At 56.7% G+C, this 16,209-nt stretch overlaps 3 protein-coding genes across 16 annotated transcripts; all 3 read right to left on the bottom strand.

Moving 5' to 3' along the window:
- Positions 1-1,063: 1,063 nt before the first annotated feature.
- P4HA3 (prolyl 4-hydroxylase subunit alpha 3) lies at positions 1,064-8,260 on the bottom strand. The gene is given in 16 exon segments (XM_072930132.1): positions 1,064-2,847; positions 3,023-3,119; positions 3,322-3,390; positions 3,652-3,714; positions 4,274-4,433; positions 4,609-4,673; positions 5,175-5,351; positions 5,431-5,588; positions 5,778-5,829; positions 5,921-6,070; positions 6,374-6,487; positions 6,489-6,589; positions 6,798-6,940; positions 7,418-7,481; positions 7,484-7,899; positions 8,166-8,260. Coding segments are annotated over 16 exon segments (1,995 nt in total). The 3' UTR covers positions 1,064-2,776.
- Positions 8,261-8,381: 121 nt separating this feature from the next.
- On the bottom strand, positions 8,382-12,114 carry NEU3 (neuraminidase 3). 14 transcript variants are annotated; one of them, XM_030264657.4, is made up of 4 exons: positions 11,218-12,114; positions 10,362-10,417; positions 10,030-10,272; positions 8,382-9,928 (listed from the first exon to the last, which is right to left on the bottom strand). In XM_030264657.4, the coding sequence occupies exons 2-4, from the start codon at positions 10,386-10,388 to the stop codon at positions 8,978-8,980; spliced, it is 1,221 nt and encodes a 406-aa protein (XP_030120517.2). In that variant the 5' UTR covers positions 10,389-10,417; positions 11,218-12,114; the 3' UTR covers positions 8,382-8,977. The 14 variants fall into 14 exon arrangements, with proteins under 14 accessions (XP_030120517.2, XP_030120532.2, XP_030120488.2 ...); XM_030264672.4 differs by having other exon boundaries at positions 10,030-10,269; XM_030264628.4 differs by lacking the exon at positions 11,218-12,114 and adding an exon at positions 11,056-11,152.
- A 141-nt stretch (positions 12,115-12,255) lies between these two features.
- On the bottom strand, positions 12,256-15,898 carry SPCS2 (signal peptidase complex subunit 2). Its single transcript, XM_072924571.1, has 5 exons — positions 15,750-15,898; positions 14,342-14,425; positions 13,890-14,049; positions 12,815-12,950; positions 12,256-12,513 (listed from the first exon to the last, which is right to left on the bottom strand). The coding sequence occupies exons 1-5, from the start codon at positions 15,786-15,788 to the stop codon at positions 12,327-12,329; spliced, it is 606 nt and encodes a 201-aa protein (XP_072780672.1). The 5' UTR covers positions 15,789-15,898; the 3' UTR covers positions 12,256-12,326.
- Between the last annotated feature and the right edge of the window lie 311 nt (positions 15,899-16,209).

Genomic DNA, 16,209 nt, shown 5'->3' with positions numbered 1-16,209 from the left:
CCTTTAGCTGTGATACTTGGGCTCCTTCGATCCGCCTGTGGAGGAAGGGGTTTGATCCAGCTGTTCCTGCACCAGAGCCAACCATTGGGTTTTTCTGGCGACTCATGGAAGCCTCTTGTCATCCAAAATGCTCCCCCATCCCTTCACTGCACCACAGTGTGGAGAGGAGGGGGGAATTTAGCCACAGCTTTCACTTTCCCCCCTCCTTTCTGTGACCAGTGACTCCCATATGTGCAGAAACATCTGGAAGTAATAAACTGGAGAACTGGGGCTGTTGAGTAATCTGTGCTCTGTTCAGCCTTCTCCGAGTCCTGCGGTGCTTGTTACTGACTGAAAAGCAGGAACTGGGAGAAACTAGACGTCTTCCAGGCTGTTTTACATTCCAGCAGGTTTAACAGCCCCAAAGGGCTGCTGGAGCCTCTTCCCAGTGCTCCAGCTCCTGCTGGCCTGCCCAAATGCTCCCTGCAGCTCACCCACTATCCCTGTGAGCCTATGGAAGGGTTAATCCATGGGTGGATGGAGTGATAAACACATATCTGGCCCCAAAGCAAGGAGAGCCTTGGGAGAGGTCTGCCTTCTGTTTCCATCCCCCTCCCAGATTTCTGTCATTTCTCTTCCAGCTGGGAAAGACGCAAGGCCAGGAGGTGTTATGGTGACCTCTCTGGAAAGCTGGCTTTCCATCCTGGAGGATTTGAATCTCATTCCACATGTCACCTACATGAGTGTCTCGGTTTAGAGACAAGTTTAGGAGAAAAACGCTCTGAAATGAATACTGCTTCTAAAGAAAGGGTTCCAACAATCCCTTTCTGCCAATAGGAGGTTAACAGTAGCGGATGAAAGTGAAAAAAACCCAATCGTTTTTTCCCAGAGTGCCCACACAGCGAGGGAAAAGCAAATGAATAAATGCTAAATATTGAATTGTCTGACCTTAACACCACTGTGCTCCCCCCGCCCTCACCACCCCAACCGAATAAAACAAAACAAAACAAAACCAAAACCAAAACAAAACAAAAACAAGAACTGAAGCGACATGCGGAATAAATAAATAGACTCCACAACTCGATGTAGTTATGAAGTGGGTATGTATGACAGCGCCCGGCACAAGTGAGATAACTCTCCGAAATCTTGTGCCCCGAGCTGAAGTCTGCCCCCCAATTTTATTCACAAAGGTGTTCCATATGCAATACATTACACAACTTTTCTATGCATATTCAACCCCTGGCCCCGCCTGTCTTCGCCTCTCATGCTAAATAGGTTCACGCCCTTCTGGGCATACGTGGTTTTTTTGTGGGGGCTTTTATGGGGGTCCCTGGTAGTCTTTGAGTCTTAGACCATCATCTTCCTCTGCATTGAACTTTTGAACTCTTCTCCTCTGCGCTTGCGCTTTTGGTCCTTTGCTATCTTATCTGGATAAGTCCATCATCCTTGACATGTTTGGAGACAGAGGGGCTTCCGTGTCTGAATTCTTTGCATTCCTGGTCTTTTCCGGTATTTGTCTTTTTGCAAGAAGCTTTAAAGATCTTTGTTTTCTTTCCTATGCCTTTTGTGCAGAGGTTTCTTAAAATTCAACACATGATTCTACAAACATGATACATTCATTTTTGATATATTCATTTTTGATACATTCATTTTTGATACATTCATTTTGTTAGCTCAAGTGATCTCTGGAAAATCTTTCATTTCAGAACAAACAAAAAACTGCAACAAAACAAAACAAAATTCCAGAGAAAGGGAAAAAAGCCCACAACTGCCGCAACGTGGTGAGGAGGGAGAAAAATGGCGGCCGCTGCTGCCTCAGGGAAGGGCAAACACAAAGGGTGCACGCAGCAGCTCGGGGAAAACAGGGGAGGGAAACTGCTGGATTTATAGCGGGGTCCCCTCCTCGCTGCAGATGAAGCCGCTGGGTTTGGTTGGCTCGGCTGTGCTGAGGTCCGAGGCCGGGCACGGCCGGGCCTGCCCTCCCGTCTCGGCCGGTGCTCCTCCCACCGGCTCTGTGATCTTGGACCAAAACCGAACCGAACAGCTCGGGGGTAAAAAAAAAAAACAAACGGCCGAAGGATTGCCCCCACAATCTCCTAGGCCAGGATAAAAAAGGCCAACCCGATTGCCTAGGCTAACAAAGCCCAGGCCAGCGAAGCAGGCTGAGGGAGCCCGGGCCGCACGGCCCCGCGGACCGCCGGGCAGGGAGGCTTTGGGAAAGGTCGCGGAGGCTCCCTGCTGAAGCCACAGCCACAGCAGGCATGGCTGGGCACGGAGCAGGGACCAGGGAACAGGAAACCCGCCGGGACAATGGGGCTGGCCAGAGCTGGGCAGCTGCGGTGCCGCAGCCGATCCCTCCCTGCTCTCGGGCAGTCGCCCACGGAGGGGCCGGCTGGGCGCGGGCTCCTGCCCGGGCCCCGTGCGCTGCCCACCCCGGCTGCCTGCCCCTTGCTCTTCGACTTCCAGTCGCGTCGGGGCTGCGGTCGGGGTGCAGGAAGGAAGCTTGTCTGCAGTCAGGTGTGGGACCAGGATGGCTGGAAGGAGCTGCCTTCTCCCTGAGACCGGATTTTGGCATTCCAAAACAGATGGGGAGCCCCAGGCATAGGGCTTGGCACCTCAGGACAGACTCCGGTTTAGTGTCTTTTGACCTTATTTCCGCCCAGTTTGGCCGTGGTTGAGCAAGCGCCCCTCCCGATCACCCCCTGCTCCGCTGCTACCCCTTCCCTCCCTTCTTCTCTCCGCTGTGCCGGGGTGGCTTTGCCACCTGCAGATGTCACATCTGTGATCCCACGGCGGCTCAGTCGTGTGGGTCAGCACTGCACGGCCGCTGGAACTCCTGCCCGTGTTCATGGATCCACTTATTCACCACTGGAACAGACAAGGACACGGACCCCTGTCTGTTCCATTCCCTCTGCACCTTTCTCATTGGGGAACTTTTTCCCTGTTATCCAGTGTATTTGTGCATTCCCAGTCCCTCTTGCCTCCCTGTCAGTGGAGCTCAGCCTCATGTCACCCCAGGGTGACACCTGGTAGCTCCTCTCACCCCACTTGTCCCCGGCCAGGACGGGGCAGCCGGCGTGGAGGGTGTCCCCATCACCATTCCCATTCCTCCGCAGGTTCCACCAGAAAAGAGCCGCATTCTGTGGAGCAGAAATGGGTTTGGTACCCTAAAACAAAGCTGGGATACCCAAGACTGAATTTTAGCACCCCAAAACAGAGTAGGGAGCCCAGGGCTGAGGTTTGGCATCAGGAGAGGCTTGAGCACAACTCCCTGTGAGAGCTGAGATACAGAGAGCAGCACCCTCCCTTCCCTGCCCTCAGCGATTCCTCGTGACCCCTCACCTTGACCACAGGCACGCTGAAGTTGGCATAGATGAAAGCAGTGGAGCCTCCAGCCTCCACTGCACTCAGCTGGAAAAGGAGCAAAAATAGGAGCCATGGATCCCCTCTTCCCTGTAATGCTCCTTTGCACAGGGAAACCGAGGCACAAAACCTCTCTTGGGCCCCAGCTCTGTTCCCCTCACTTTGGCACAGCACAAGCTTCTGAATACTCCACAGACATTGGCACTTCCCAGGCACTCCAGTGTTTTAGGGCTGCCCTCACCCACCCCATATCCTGTGAGGGCCAAGCCAGTGCCATCCCTCCAGGCTTGGAAACGAGGGGGGACTCACATAGATCATGACTGTGGCAATCCTGTTGCCTGACTTCATTCTGTACAGGGGACTCTTCGTGGACTGCTCCAAAAGGGGAGATGGGCACAATCAGCCCTGTGGGGACAGTCAGTCCTGCACTAACACAGTTCAGCCCAGAGGCCCCTCACACCCCAGCAGCTCCAAGCTGCCCCACATTGTTCCCCCCACAGAAAATCCCTCCTTCTCCCTTCTTTTTTTGTCCCTCCTTCACTCCCTTCCCAGGAATATCCCAGACACCCACCCAAGCATCATCATCCTCAGCCCATCCATCCCACCCCTGCCAGGGGCCATCCCAGGCTGCATCACTAGGAACATATCAGGGAATAACCTAGAGATCACCATGGGGACATCCCCAGGGACCCTTTGGAGTCTTCCCTTGGGCACCATCCCAGCGGCATCATGAGGAGCATCTCCAGGAATATCTGAGGGACTACCCAAGAGTTCTCCTTCAGGAACATCTGAGGAATCACCCTAAAGGCCAACCTAGGGCCCATCCCCAGGAATATCCCAGGGACCACCCCCTGAGTCCACCCCAGGAGCACCACAGGAACCACCCTGGGTGTCACCCCATGGTCCCCCCACCCCCTGGCAGCTCCCTGACCGTGGCGTGATCGAAGTGTGGCTCATAGTGGCCTCCCAAGCCATAGTTGACCACCTGCAGGTACTCAGCATAGGGTGGCCACAGGTCCAGGCCAGTGACAGCGATGATGCGCTGATCCAATGCGTGCACCACAGGGTCGACCGTGTCCTTCAGCCAGGTGCTGTGGGACCACCACTCGTCAGCTACCCGAATTCATCTGTGGCTGGGCTTCACCCTCAGGGCACTGCTGCAGGGGCCAGGCCTCCCCAGCATGGCTTCACTGCCACCTCACAGGTGACCACGGAGCCACGGGCCAGGTGCCACTGGCTGGAGGATGAGGGAGGGGCGGTTACTACCTCTTGCTTATCCAGTATTCGGCTTTCTGCTGCTTCTCCCCAGAGGCAACCACGGATCTCTGCAGCTGAAGGACACATGGGGGGTGCATGTTGCCACACATGGGGACCCTCACACTGAGCAGGGGCCATAGTCAGGGTGGCAGTTGGTGGGTTTGAACCAGCTGGTTACCCAACGTCCCACCCCAAGGTGTCTCGCTGGGGTGAGGGAAGCAGTGATGGCAGGTGGAGTCACCGAGTCAAGCCTGGTTGGGAAGTGGTTTAGGTGCATCTGTGGATCTGGTTTCTTCCGAAAAGTCTTTTGAGAGGTTCACATGGAATGGGAGTCATTATCCTCAGGGTCTCATTTAATCCTAGAGTGCTTTGGGTTGGAAGGGGCCTTCCAAGATCATCCAGTTCCACCCCCTGCCATAGGCAGGGACACCTTCCACTAGACAAGGTTGCTCCAAGCCCCATCCCATCTGAACTCCGGCTTTGGCCCTAAAACCCCTCCTATCTCTGCATTCACCCTGGATCATGATCTCCTGGGCTGCAGGAAAGGGACATCCCTGGGGACGGGGATGGCTCACCCAGGGCCCTGCCAAGCCCTTAATAGTCTCAGCCTCAGCATCGGTAATGAAATCATGGTACAGAGCCACATGGGGCTGGATCCAGACCATCTCCTTCTTGGCAGGCTGGAGGAGGAGGAACGGGCTGTCGTTGGTCTCGTAGGAGCAGCTGAGGTGCAGGAGCTGCTCTGGGTCTGGCTGAGGAGGAAGAGGAGCAAGGAGGGGGTGAAAGGGGGACAGTGGTAGTGGGGAACAATGGCACCCCTGCCAGTCCCACCTGCCCCCTGGGGTGCTGGCACAGCTCCTCGTAGGCGTCACGGGTCTGCAGGTGGGTGCTGTTGGGGCGCTGCAGGGGCCTGGCACTTGCCCCCATCCCCATCTCCAGCAGCTTCTTGTACTTGGCCACGTTCCTCGACACCCTTTGGTTACTGGGATCTGCTGGGGAGATGGTATCACCCAGAATGCTCCATCCCCATCAACCCCCTTCCCTGGCATCGGTCCCTGGACAATTATCCCAGATGGGGGCAAGAAATGGGGTGAGGGAGGTTGTTGCCATGCAGAGATGATGGGGACATCCCAAGATCTTTTCCCTCTTCCTGCTGCATCCAGGGTTGTCCCACATACCATAGCGGAGAAACTCCCTGGAGAGGCTCAAGGCATGAGAGATGTTTTCAGCCTGGATGCGGGAGTGGAGACCCCATCCATCCTCCCACACATGGTTTGGCTCTACTGGACACTGGGGATGAGGAGGTGACTCGTGGTTGTACCATGAAGTAGGAGAAGGCCAGATGGTCCAGAGCATCCTCCAGGCTGCTCCGGTCCTCCAGGTTCCAGCTGCCATAGGAGAGGTGGAAGAGGCTGACAGCCTCCTCCAGCCATGCAATGGAGTGGTAATAGTCACCTGTGTCATAGGCCACCTGTGGGGCAACACGTCACCTGCACCTGCCAGCTGGGCCATCCCATCCCATCCCATCCCACTGCAATTCCCACCCATACCATTGCATCTATTGCTTTCCTATTGCCATCTCCATTCCTGTTCTCTCCCACATCATCCCCATCCTGTCCCATCCCTTCCTTTCTAGTTCCATTCCCACCTCAATCTCCATCCCTGTTTGCACCTGCACTTCCATCTCATGTAAAGAAACCCCCATGTCCATCCCTATGGAAGCAACGCCCCAGGCTGGAGAAGCTTTGTGGAGGCTTACGGGGCTCTCCCTCACCTTTCCCACGTGGAAGCAGTCGTCGGCAAAGAGGGAGGCGCGCCAGCCAGGGCTGTAGAGGGGTGGGTGCCCAGCTCTCTGGAAGACGCCATTGGCCAAGCCCTTGACGCTCAGTTGCGTAGACGTCCTGCAGCCACATCAGCGCCCTGGCTGCCCCATCCAGGTCCTCAGCTCCAGGCAGCTCCTGCTCCACTTCCCTGAGGCCAGCATGGAGTGCTGCAGGGTGGGAAAGAGGTGAAATTAATGAAATTATGAGGCACAATTGCCCTTATCAGCTCATTTCCCTGGGGATCCCACATCCTGCTCATCCATCCATTCCGCTCCTCCAACAATTTTCTTGCTTCTCCACCTGTTCCCCAGCCCCTCCATCCATTTCCTGGCCTGGGTAACAGAGGGGACACAAAGCTGAGCATCTTCCCTGTACCCTGGGTGTTCCTGGTGGCCTCATCGTTGTAGATGATGTTGGGCCAGTCAGAGTGGAGGCGCTTGATGAGGCTGAAGGCCAATAAGGGGTTGTCCACCGAGGCCTCGGGGTCCTGGTGCAGTGCCTGGACCTTCTCATAGAACCTACAGGGCACCCACAGGAGGACACTTTGATGCTCCTCAGTGTTGACACTGCCCGGGTGAGGGCTGAGTGCCCCCGTTGTTGGGCAGCTTTGCCTCAGCGTCCGCTCTTTGGCCAAGCCAGAGCTGAGGGATTGTCCGACCCAGCCCTGGTGGGACTGTGGGAATGGCCCATGCCTTGGGGACGCTGCCACCCAGATCCCTATGGGTGGGGGGACCATGTCCTCCTCCTGGGACACAGCTGGGGGAAGGGGGGGCCTGAGCCACGTCCAGTCTCAGCTTCCCGTCCTTCCACACCCTCTTATTTAGGGCCACCCCCAAAAATTGGGTGCTGCGGGGAAGGTGGGGATGGGTTAACCCCTCCTCGTAGCCAGGGAACCAGCCACACCTGGAGCTGGGGGGCGGGATGGGTGGCTGGAGGGTAGCGGATGCTGCGGGTGCCCCACCCGTGGCCGCGGCGCGATTGGGGGGTCCCGGTACCTGCGGAGGGGGCGCAGGCGGGAGCTCTCGTCCCGCAGGTAAGAGCGGAGCCGGCGGAGCTGAGCTCGGCGCCCAGCGCTCCCCGCACGCTCAGCATCGCAGAGAACGTCTCGGCCGGGGCGGGGGGCGCCAGCAGCGCCCCCAGAACCCCCAGCATCCCCAGTCTAGCGCCCCTAGTCCCAGCAGTAGCCCCAGCACCCCCAGTATCCTCAGTGGCCCCGGTGCTCCAAAGTATCCCAAACACCTCCAGTATACCCTGTACCTCCGGTCCCAGCACCCAACTACCTCCAGTACACCCTGTACCTCCGCCCCCCGAGCCCCCAGTAGCCCCAGCAGTGCCCCCAGCACTCCCGGTGTTAGCCGTGCCCCGAGCCGCAGCGCCCGCAACCGGCTGCCACCGCCGCCGCCGGCGGGAGAAGGGGCGGAGAGGCCCCGCCTTTGGGGGGGAAAGGGTGGGGCGTGCGCCAGATCCGCCACGCCGCCTGGGGAGGACGGTGTGGTGCTGGTCGCCGTCCTACTCGTCCCTGCCCCCATTCCAATCTGCCCCTCTGTCCCTATCCTACTTGTCCCCCTCTTATCTGTCCCTGTCCGGCCCCAGCCTCATCCTGTCAGTCCCTGCCCCTTTCCTTGTTCTGTCCTGGCCCCATCCTGCTCTGTCCTCAGCCTCATCCTGTCTGCCTGCTTCTGTCTGTCCCATTTTATCTCCCGTTGTTCTCTTGTCTGGCTCCATCCTGCCTGTCCCCATTACATCTTGCCCCCATCCTGCCCATCCGTGTCCACGTCCTGCCTGTGCCCGTCTCGATACTGCCCATCCTGCCTTGCACTCATCCTGTCTGCCCCCATCCCGCCTCTCCACACACAAAACACAGCACCAGATTGGAGTGCGAGGTGCCACGCTTGGGGCCATCCTGCATCTTTCTGGAGCAGGGTCAGCTCCGTTGGGATTTTCTCTGTATTGACTGGATTTCACGTGTTTTGGGAGAATTTTATTTGACATCGGCACGGGGATGTGAGGTCACTGTCACTGTTGGGATGCTACAACCTGTTCCCTATGGAGCAGAATGAAACACCTCTCAACACTCCTCTCCCCCCCCACTCAAACAAGATTTGAGAGCTTTTTCCCAGGAGGCAGGGAGAAACTCAGTCTAAGCAGTCAAGTGAAGAAAACAGGATAAAAAATGGTAAAAACTGGGAATCCTTTGCCACCTTCTAACTAAACCAAGATTTCTGGGTACTTTTCCCTCAGGGAATCAGCTGCTCTTGCTGGCACCTTCTGCTTTTCAGCTGCTACCAGGTGAAAAATGCTGATTTTTGGAGAGGCAGCGGCACTTCCTATGCTGTGCTGGCATCCCTCTCGGCCAAGCCAGAGCAGATCCTCCACTGCCGCAGGTCACCAACAACATCTGACAGGTGATTAAAAAGACATAATTAAATAAAAGGTACACGACGCTGAGCCTCCGGTGCACTTGAAATATCCCAGTGAGCTCTCGGCACTGCCGCGCTCACTGGATCCGGCTGCCGATGCTCAGGAGTGACCGCACTGCCTAAAATGGGTCAATTTTAGGGAGCCTTGAGGTCCTGATCGCCAGAGGGGTCCAGAGTGAAGAGGCAGAAGGTGATCTCCTCGCAGGCGCTGCTGGCGCCGCTCTCAAACAAGCACCCAAAAACGCCGCCAGGGCAGACGGCCAGGTCGGAGTAGCCGGCCGGCCCGGCGTGCAGCACCCAGGGCTGCTGCCAGCCCGCCCCATCCAGCGGCGAGGGGTTGACATAGAGGCCCAAATCGCGCCGGCGCTGCCGGTCAGTGGGGTGGGAGTAGAGCAACCAGGTGGGCGCCCCGGCGGAGCGGGCAGGCGCAGCGAAGCTGACCACGCTGCCCTGGCAGCCCCCCGGCGGCTCGCCCAGTGCCACGCATGGCGCCGGCTGCTGGAAGCTCAGCCCGAGGTCGGTGCTGAGTGCCACGGCCCGGCAGCCCCGCGGCGCCCGGGCGCTGCAGTACAGCACGGGCTGCCGCGGGCCGCCGACCTCGGCCACCTGGCACTCGCCCGTCCGCTGGCCGCCCAGCAGGGCGCCCTTGTGCCAGCAGCGCCCGCCGTCGTCGCTGTAGAAGACAAGGGAATGCTGGCAGGTGAAGCAGGGCAGCCGCAGGGCCCCACACAGACAGCCGTGCACGTAGTAGGTATAGGCCGGCACCACCAGCCGCCCTGAGTCCAGCTGTAGCCCGTGGCCCGGCCCCACGGCGAAGGTGGCCCAGCGGGACAGGTCAGCGCCGATGGCCTCATCCGTCACGTCCCGCAGCGTGCTCCAGCTGCGGCCGCCGTCGGCGCTGATGGCGAAGCAGAGGCGCGCGGCGCTGCAGCCGCTCCAGATCTGGCACCGCTCCGTCTTCCCCTGCTCCACGCAGATGCAGAAGAGGAAGACGGTGCTGCTCCTGGCATCGTAGAGAGGACAGGGGTTCATGGTGCGGTGACCGGGCAGTGCCAATGCCGACAGCTCCTCCATGGGACCCCACTGCTGGCAAGAAGGGAAATGGGGCTTAGCCACGGGGTTGCTGCACCTTCGAGCCACCCAGCATCGCGCCCATCTCTTGTTCCTACAGCCCAGGGGGATTTTACCTTGACTGAGGTGCCATGCTGGCAGCCTCGCCGCAGCACCAGGTACTTGGCATCCTCGTCCCGGGCCGAGGAGCGTTTCTCGGCAAAGGCCAGGAAGGAATCATCTAGGGGGACGTAGAGCAGAGCCGGGATGCGGTAGGTGACCCCACCTGCCTGTCGGAACAGCGTCTCTGGAGGGAAAACGTGCAGGGATACTGGTGGTGGTGGCAGCGGTGGAGGGCTCTCCCCGCCATCCCCCTGCTGCTGGAAGGGTGGGAAAGCCAGATGTAAAGGACTAAATCCCAGCAAAAGAGGGGGTGACCTGTACGGCGTGGATAGGGATGAAGGCTCACCTTGAGGCAGGTGGTGGTCTGGGACATGGTGGCTGCCCTGAGGTTCCCCCTGGGACCTGAGCAGGGTGGGAGAGTGGGGTGAGAGCAGAGCGCCTCCTGCCTGTCTGTGCTGCTCCCCTGTACTGCACAGGCTCCCCTGCTCCACCCACGGTGCCACCTCCCGCCTCTTCCCAAGGGCTATGCGCCTCCTGCACCACACCAGGACCCCCGAGCTCCCAGTGCCTTAAGCTCCCCCGGTGGCAGTAGCCCAGAGTCCCTGTGCCCGTGCACCCCTCCGTTCCCCGTGAACCCGCAGTCCCCCACGCATCCCTCCAACCTGGATTCCACCCTGCACCCCCCCATATCCCTACGCTCGCCCACAGCACAAACCCCCTACAGCCCAGCATGCACTGACCCCCGCAGTGACAGACACCCACTCCGTGCATCTCCCTTCACATGTCCTGACCCCCTTGGTCGCCCCCATCCACCTGCAGTACCCAGATTCTCGCCGTGTACCACCCGACACCCCCGCAGCCCAACTCCGCTACACTCCGGTGACCCCCCCAGCCCCAGTCCAGTCCCAGTCCCATCCCCCTGCACCGCCCTGCACCTCACAAGCACCGACCCTCCCATCTCCTCCGTGCCGCGGCTCCCCCGCACTCCTCCATCCCCCGCACTCCCCCCTACATTGCCGCATCCCCCCATCCCCGCACACCCCGCTCCTCTCGCCGCCGCCGCGCCGGGGCCGCCCCGCTCCGCCTCTTCCTGCAGCTCCCGGAGCCGGGGGAGGGCCGCATCAGGCGCTCGGCGGGCCAAGGAAGCGGGCGAGGATCCCGCTGTCGCGATACCAGAGCCTGGCGGGCAGCAGGGACAGTACCTGTGCAGGTGCGAGCGGATGATGTGCTCCTCCTCCGGCGCTCCTGCGGAATGGTGGGATACCAGGAGGAGACTGACTGGTGGAGCCACTGCCGAGAAGTCCCGACCTTCTCCCCAACAGGCGGGAGGGGAGCCAAGAGGAATGCCAGGAGAATCCCCTGCCGGGCGCCCCCGTGGGACACGTGTGCAGAGGGAGGGCCGGAAAAGCAGGAGGGTCCATCTGGGGGTTCCTTAAGGTAAGGCAGACAAGCCCAACCAGCTCTACAAGATAAAAAGAGGAGTCATCCTCATCCTGTGGCACCTGGGGATGAGGTTTAGGTGACAAGACTGTTGTGGTGCCATGGGAATGCCAGGATTCTTCCAGCCTTGAGGATTTTGTGAACTGGGATTCCCTCCCCAAGCGTCAAACACCCCAGAGATGCTCCAGGACACGTTTGATGTCTGTTCTTCCCTTTTATTGAAAAAAAACAACCCCAAAAAAAAATCTCTCTTTTAAAAAATGCCAGTTTATAGAAGGGACACTTGGAATGGGAGATGCCAGAAGGTAACCGCGGGACAGACAGACACAGCTTGGAAAATCTTTTACACTTTCTGAGAAGCTTTGTGGCTGAGGACACAGAAGTAGCATATTTGATTCTCCCCTCCAACACAGAAAAGGGTTTTTTATAAAACAACCCTCCACCCCCACTTAGATAAATACAAAAATAAAGCAAACTTGGGTGCGAGGGGATGGTTGTTTCACAGAAGGGTTTTGTCCTGAACTCCTACAGACAACGGAAAGTTGAGATGGGTAAAGCCCCCTGGACACAGAGCCATGGGTTAAAGCACTGCCAGGTAAAGCAGAGGACGCTGGGGCAGCATTGATGTGTTTCCCCTCCTGAGGGTCTCCAAAATCCAATTTTGGAGTCCACCTCAGAGCTTGGAAGGCAGGCACAGACACCAAGCTTAGCCATGAGCTTCAACAAATCTTGGGTCCAAGATGAAAATTCCTGCTTATCCAAAATGGAATAGGACTTCAGGACAAAAACAGAGGCCATGATTTGCTTTCTTTGCCATTTGACTTTATTGGTGTTAATTTAGCAGGCTGCCAGGAGGTGGTGGGCTCTGAAATCATTTTGTTTTCCTCTCCAGGGCCAGGCTGTCGTGCAGCTTGGACACCTCTGGCTCGTAGGCCTCCATGACTAACGTGCCGTTGTTATCGAAGAACTTGGCAATGGATTTGGTGAACTCGGCTTCCCTCTGCTGTTTGGTTTTCCCGCTGATGAAGGTCAGCTTCAGGGTGTACTTGTCATCGAACCTGTGGGAGGCAGACACACCTCAGAGCGGGATCTCAAGAGCCCCTTCTGGCTGAGGGGAAAACCCTCCCGGGCTGGAGGTCCTGACTGGGCACTCACAGTTAACACAACTAAAGGACTTTATACTCCACTTTAAAGAGAAGTTAAACAAGAACACTGGTGGCAGAAAACCACTTGGGGCTGCTCCCGTTCCTGGACCAGGACATAGTTTTTGATGGAGCAGGATGGGTTGGTGGGTTTCAAAAGAAAAGGCAGTATTTTGGGTGATCTCTAGGGAGCCCGGGCTGCCAGAGCGAGCGATACCGTTTGAGGCTGGAGGAGAGCTGCCAGACGTCGTCGGGATCCATCCCGGCTGGGTCCTTCCTGTGAGCCACCAGGAAAATGCTCTTCTCTTTGTATGAGGTATAAATGGTCAGGATTCCCATCATCACAAAATACGTGCAGAGGAAGTTAAGGAAATTGGGAAGGTGCAAGGAGAAGCGGAAATTAGGCAGAGAAGTCGCTCAGATCCCCTCAGACACTGTGGGGTTTGGCCGATGCTTCATCAGCATGAGAAATTAGGTAATACATTTAAACTTTAATAATTCATTACTCACTCCCTGGAAGTGTCCAAGGCCAGGCTGGATGGGGCTTGGAGCAACCTGGTTTAGTGGAAGTGTCCCTGCCCATGGCAGGGGGTGGAACTGGATGAGCATTAAGGTCCCTTCCCACCCAAACCAGTCTGGGATTCTCTGATATTTGCTGGGAGATAGTGGGAAAACTTGAGACTGAACAAGGCACAGAACGAGTGGGCATTCCTCCTAAGCACAGACCGAGCAATTCCTCTTTCGCTTTTTGGAATTAAGTAATTTCAAGTGCTGCAAGACAAGTCACCCATTTGTTCTGAAAGCCACCCAGAACAGCCAGGAACAAAGAAAATCCTTAGGATCACAGAATTGTTTAGGTTGGAAAACATCTCTGAGACCACTGAGTCCAACCATTCCTGAGTCCACCATTCCTCCAGCCAAGGCCACCACTACTCCTTTGCATTGCTGAGCCTCATGGAGTGACCTCAGCCTGTGGATCCAGCCTGTCCAGATCCCTCTGCAGAGGCAAGAATTTCCTCCTTCCCTCTCAGTATTTGACCTGTGGTATTAGGGAAAAGCAAATGTGTCTGTAACCAGACTATGGATAGAATAATAAAAAAGGATCTGCTTCAGACCACCCAAATTTAGGGGCCAGACAGGCAGGAATTTTCCCATCACATGAAAACTGTCTGACTGTCAGCTGATCTCCACATGACAGGAAGTCTAATTCCCACAGGTCTGAAGATGGGAATATCCAGAAGGGAAAATCAAACCCCTTTCGTATAACCATGACGAGGTCTGCAAAGGATATGAGACAACACAGAAGGCAAGAACTGGTTTGGATTCAGGAAAAGGGTGCAGGTAATCCCAAATCAGAGCGACGACAGCGAAGAGACAAGAGATTGTGCAGATGATGAGGCGGCCATCGATCAAGTGGAAATTTTCCACGTATTTGTACTTCTCCAGGAGCACCTGTGGGAGAAACAGGCAGCCGAGCCTATGGCGAGCTTTCCAGGAATTTGGGAAGGGGTTGAAGGGAACAATCCCAGTGACACAGGCAAACTGAGCAGAAGGTTTGTGGGGAATTAATGTCTGCTTCAGACATTAATTGATGATTAGTTGATCCCTGTCAGACACAAACACATGGGAATCACAAGAGATGATACAGACCTGCCATGGCTGTGGGCACAACCAACCCCCAAAAAGCAGGAAAGAAAATCAGAGAGCTTCCCAAGAGGGACAACTCAGCAGAGAGAGAACCTACCTTTTTGGCAGAGTCGTCCAAGGAGTTTTTCACAGCTGAACCATCCCATTTGTCAATTTTTACTGGCTTGTCATCAATCTTCCACTGCAATGGAAAGTGTGGGGTGAGGGCAATTTCATCCCAACACGGGCACCAGGAGAGGGGGCACACCAGACAGCGGCTGCCTATTTGGGAAAACCTGGCCGGACAGAGGGAATCTGCAGCCAAAAGCTGCCTGAGCAGCACCGTGCCTGTTTCTGGGTGGGTTTCAACGTATACACCTTCTCTCAGGTTTCATTTGGTTCCACAACGTGGCAGCAGGTTTCATTTGGCTCCCGCTTTTGCTGCTTCTGCTGCTCTCCCCAGGAAGTGACAGCTGGGCTGGATTCCTGCCTTTGGATGTAGTCCTGCTTTCCGTGCCACACTACTACACACAGACTCCTGGCTCATGGAGGAAACTTTTGAGAATCCCCAACTATCTTGGTACGAGGGAAGATTTAGAAGGCATAAACAGAGAATTTCAGTTAAAACGATTCTCTGGAACAGAAGCAGAGGACTCTGTCACGCTTCACATTTATTCAAATCTCCTGCAGGAATGGGTTCCCGCCCCAGTAACAATGGACATGTACAACAGCTCAGCTTTTCCAAGGGGCCCACCTTCCCCTGAGCTACACTGTTTTTTGGTGTCACATTAATCTGAGCCCTGAGTATCCTAAGTCGTCTCTTGTTTCAAACGGATCAGTGCCTGGAGCTGGAATCTTAGCTGTCAGTAAAGCAACCCTCAATTTCACTCGTGTTATTTCCCCGCTCCGGAAGCTCCCAAGCTGGATTGATTAACAACCAGTCCAAAAAACTCCTTTCCCTCCTCTGGAAGGAGCAAAACCACTTTAAAATATGATGCAGAATTCTATCTGCTCCTCCTGCAGCCGCAGAGGGAAAAGCCCAGCTATCCCCCAGGCCCGGCACGTGGGAATTCTTAGGCACACAGTGAATGTCACTGCGTGTCCACGAGCTTCATGAGGCACAAAAGCAGCGGCCAGAAGGATCTAAAAATCATGGAAAACTGGGACAGAGCTCGCACACCAGCATACGGTACTAAATATTTTAGCTGTCTGCTTCTGAAGCATTGTCTTCCAGTGTTAATTAGCACACATGCTAATTGGAAGCCACAGCCTTTGCCGTAAGAGAACGGGGTCGAATTCTTTTCACTATTTATTTTTGCTTATACAAGCATCTACAGCAGTTGGAGGGGCATGACCAGGGCTGGAGGGAGGATGCGGAGGGGGGATGCTGAGGGATGGGATGCTCAGGGCTGAGGGAAGGATACCCCGGAGTGAAAGGTGGAAGCCCGGGGCCGGCGGGGCGCTTCCCGGGGCCCCGGCCGGGGCAGAGGACGCTCGGGGCGGCTCAGGAACCCCTCGCACGGTACCTTGTCCAGGAGCCCGTTCCGGCCGCTCTTGGCCGCCATCTTCTCGCCGCCTCCACCCCCGCCCCGCCCGCGACACCTGGGCGCCCCTGATTGGTCGTGCGGGAGGAAGTCCGGACGCTCGCGCCGTGCGGCACGCTGGGAAGTGCAGTCCCTATCACGCGCAGAAGGTCTTCGCATCATGGAATCGCAGGATTTGGGTTGGGAGCGACCTTACAACCCATCCAGTCCCACCCCCTGCCATGGCCGGGGGAACCTTCCAATAGATCAGGTTGATCCAAGCCCCGTCCGACCCCAAAAGGGCTGTCCAGCCCTGGCCCAGCTGCCCAGGGCAGAGGCGGAGTCCCCACACCTAGAGAGATTTAAAGCCGTGTGGATGTGGCACTTGGGGACATGGGTTAGTGGTAGCCTTGCAGCACTGTGGGACTCAATGACCTTGGAGGCCTTTTCCAGCCCTACCTAT

Source organism: Taeniopygia guttata, chromosome 1, assembly GCF_048771995.1.
Source record: "Taeniopygia guttata chromosome 1, bTaeGut7.mat, whole genome shotgun sequence".
Lineage (NCBI taxonomy): Eukaryota > Metazoa > Chordata > Aves > Passeriformes > Estrildidae > Taeniopygia > Taeniopygia guttata.
The sequence above is the reverse complement of the archived record's forward strand: the minus strand, read 5'-3'. Positions and strand labels throughout refer to the sequence as shown.

Excerpts from the sequence above, each read along its gene's own strand:
- NEU3 (XM_030264628.4), bottom strand. The coding sequence starts at position 11,137 with ATGCGGCCCTCCCCCGGCTCCGGGAGCTGCAGGAAGAGGCGGAGCGGG. Across the intron at positions 10,418-11,055 it reads GCGGCGGCGAGAGGAGCGGG|GTCCCAGGGGGAACCTCAGG; the intron begins GTGTGCGGGGAT and ends CACCCTGCTCAG. Across the intron at positions 10,273-10,361 it reads AGACCACCACCTGCCTCAAG|CAGCAGGGGGATGGCGGGGA; the intron begins GTGAGCCTTCAT and ends CCACCCTTCCAG.
- SPCS2 (XM_072924571.1), bottom strand. The coding sequence starts at position 15,788 with ATGGCGGCCAAGAGCGGCCGGAACGGGCTCCTGGACAAG. Across the intron at positions 14,426-15,749 it reads GGAACGGGCTCCTGGACAAG|TGGAAGATTGATGACAAGCC; the intron begins GTACCGTGCGAG and ends TTTCCATTGCAG. Across the intron at positions 12,514-12,814 it reads CTCTCCTCCAGCCTCAAACG|GTTCGATGACAAGTACACCC; the intron begins GTATCGCTCGCT and ends TGCCTCCCACAG.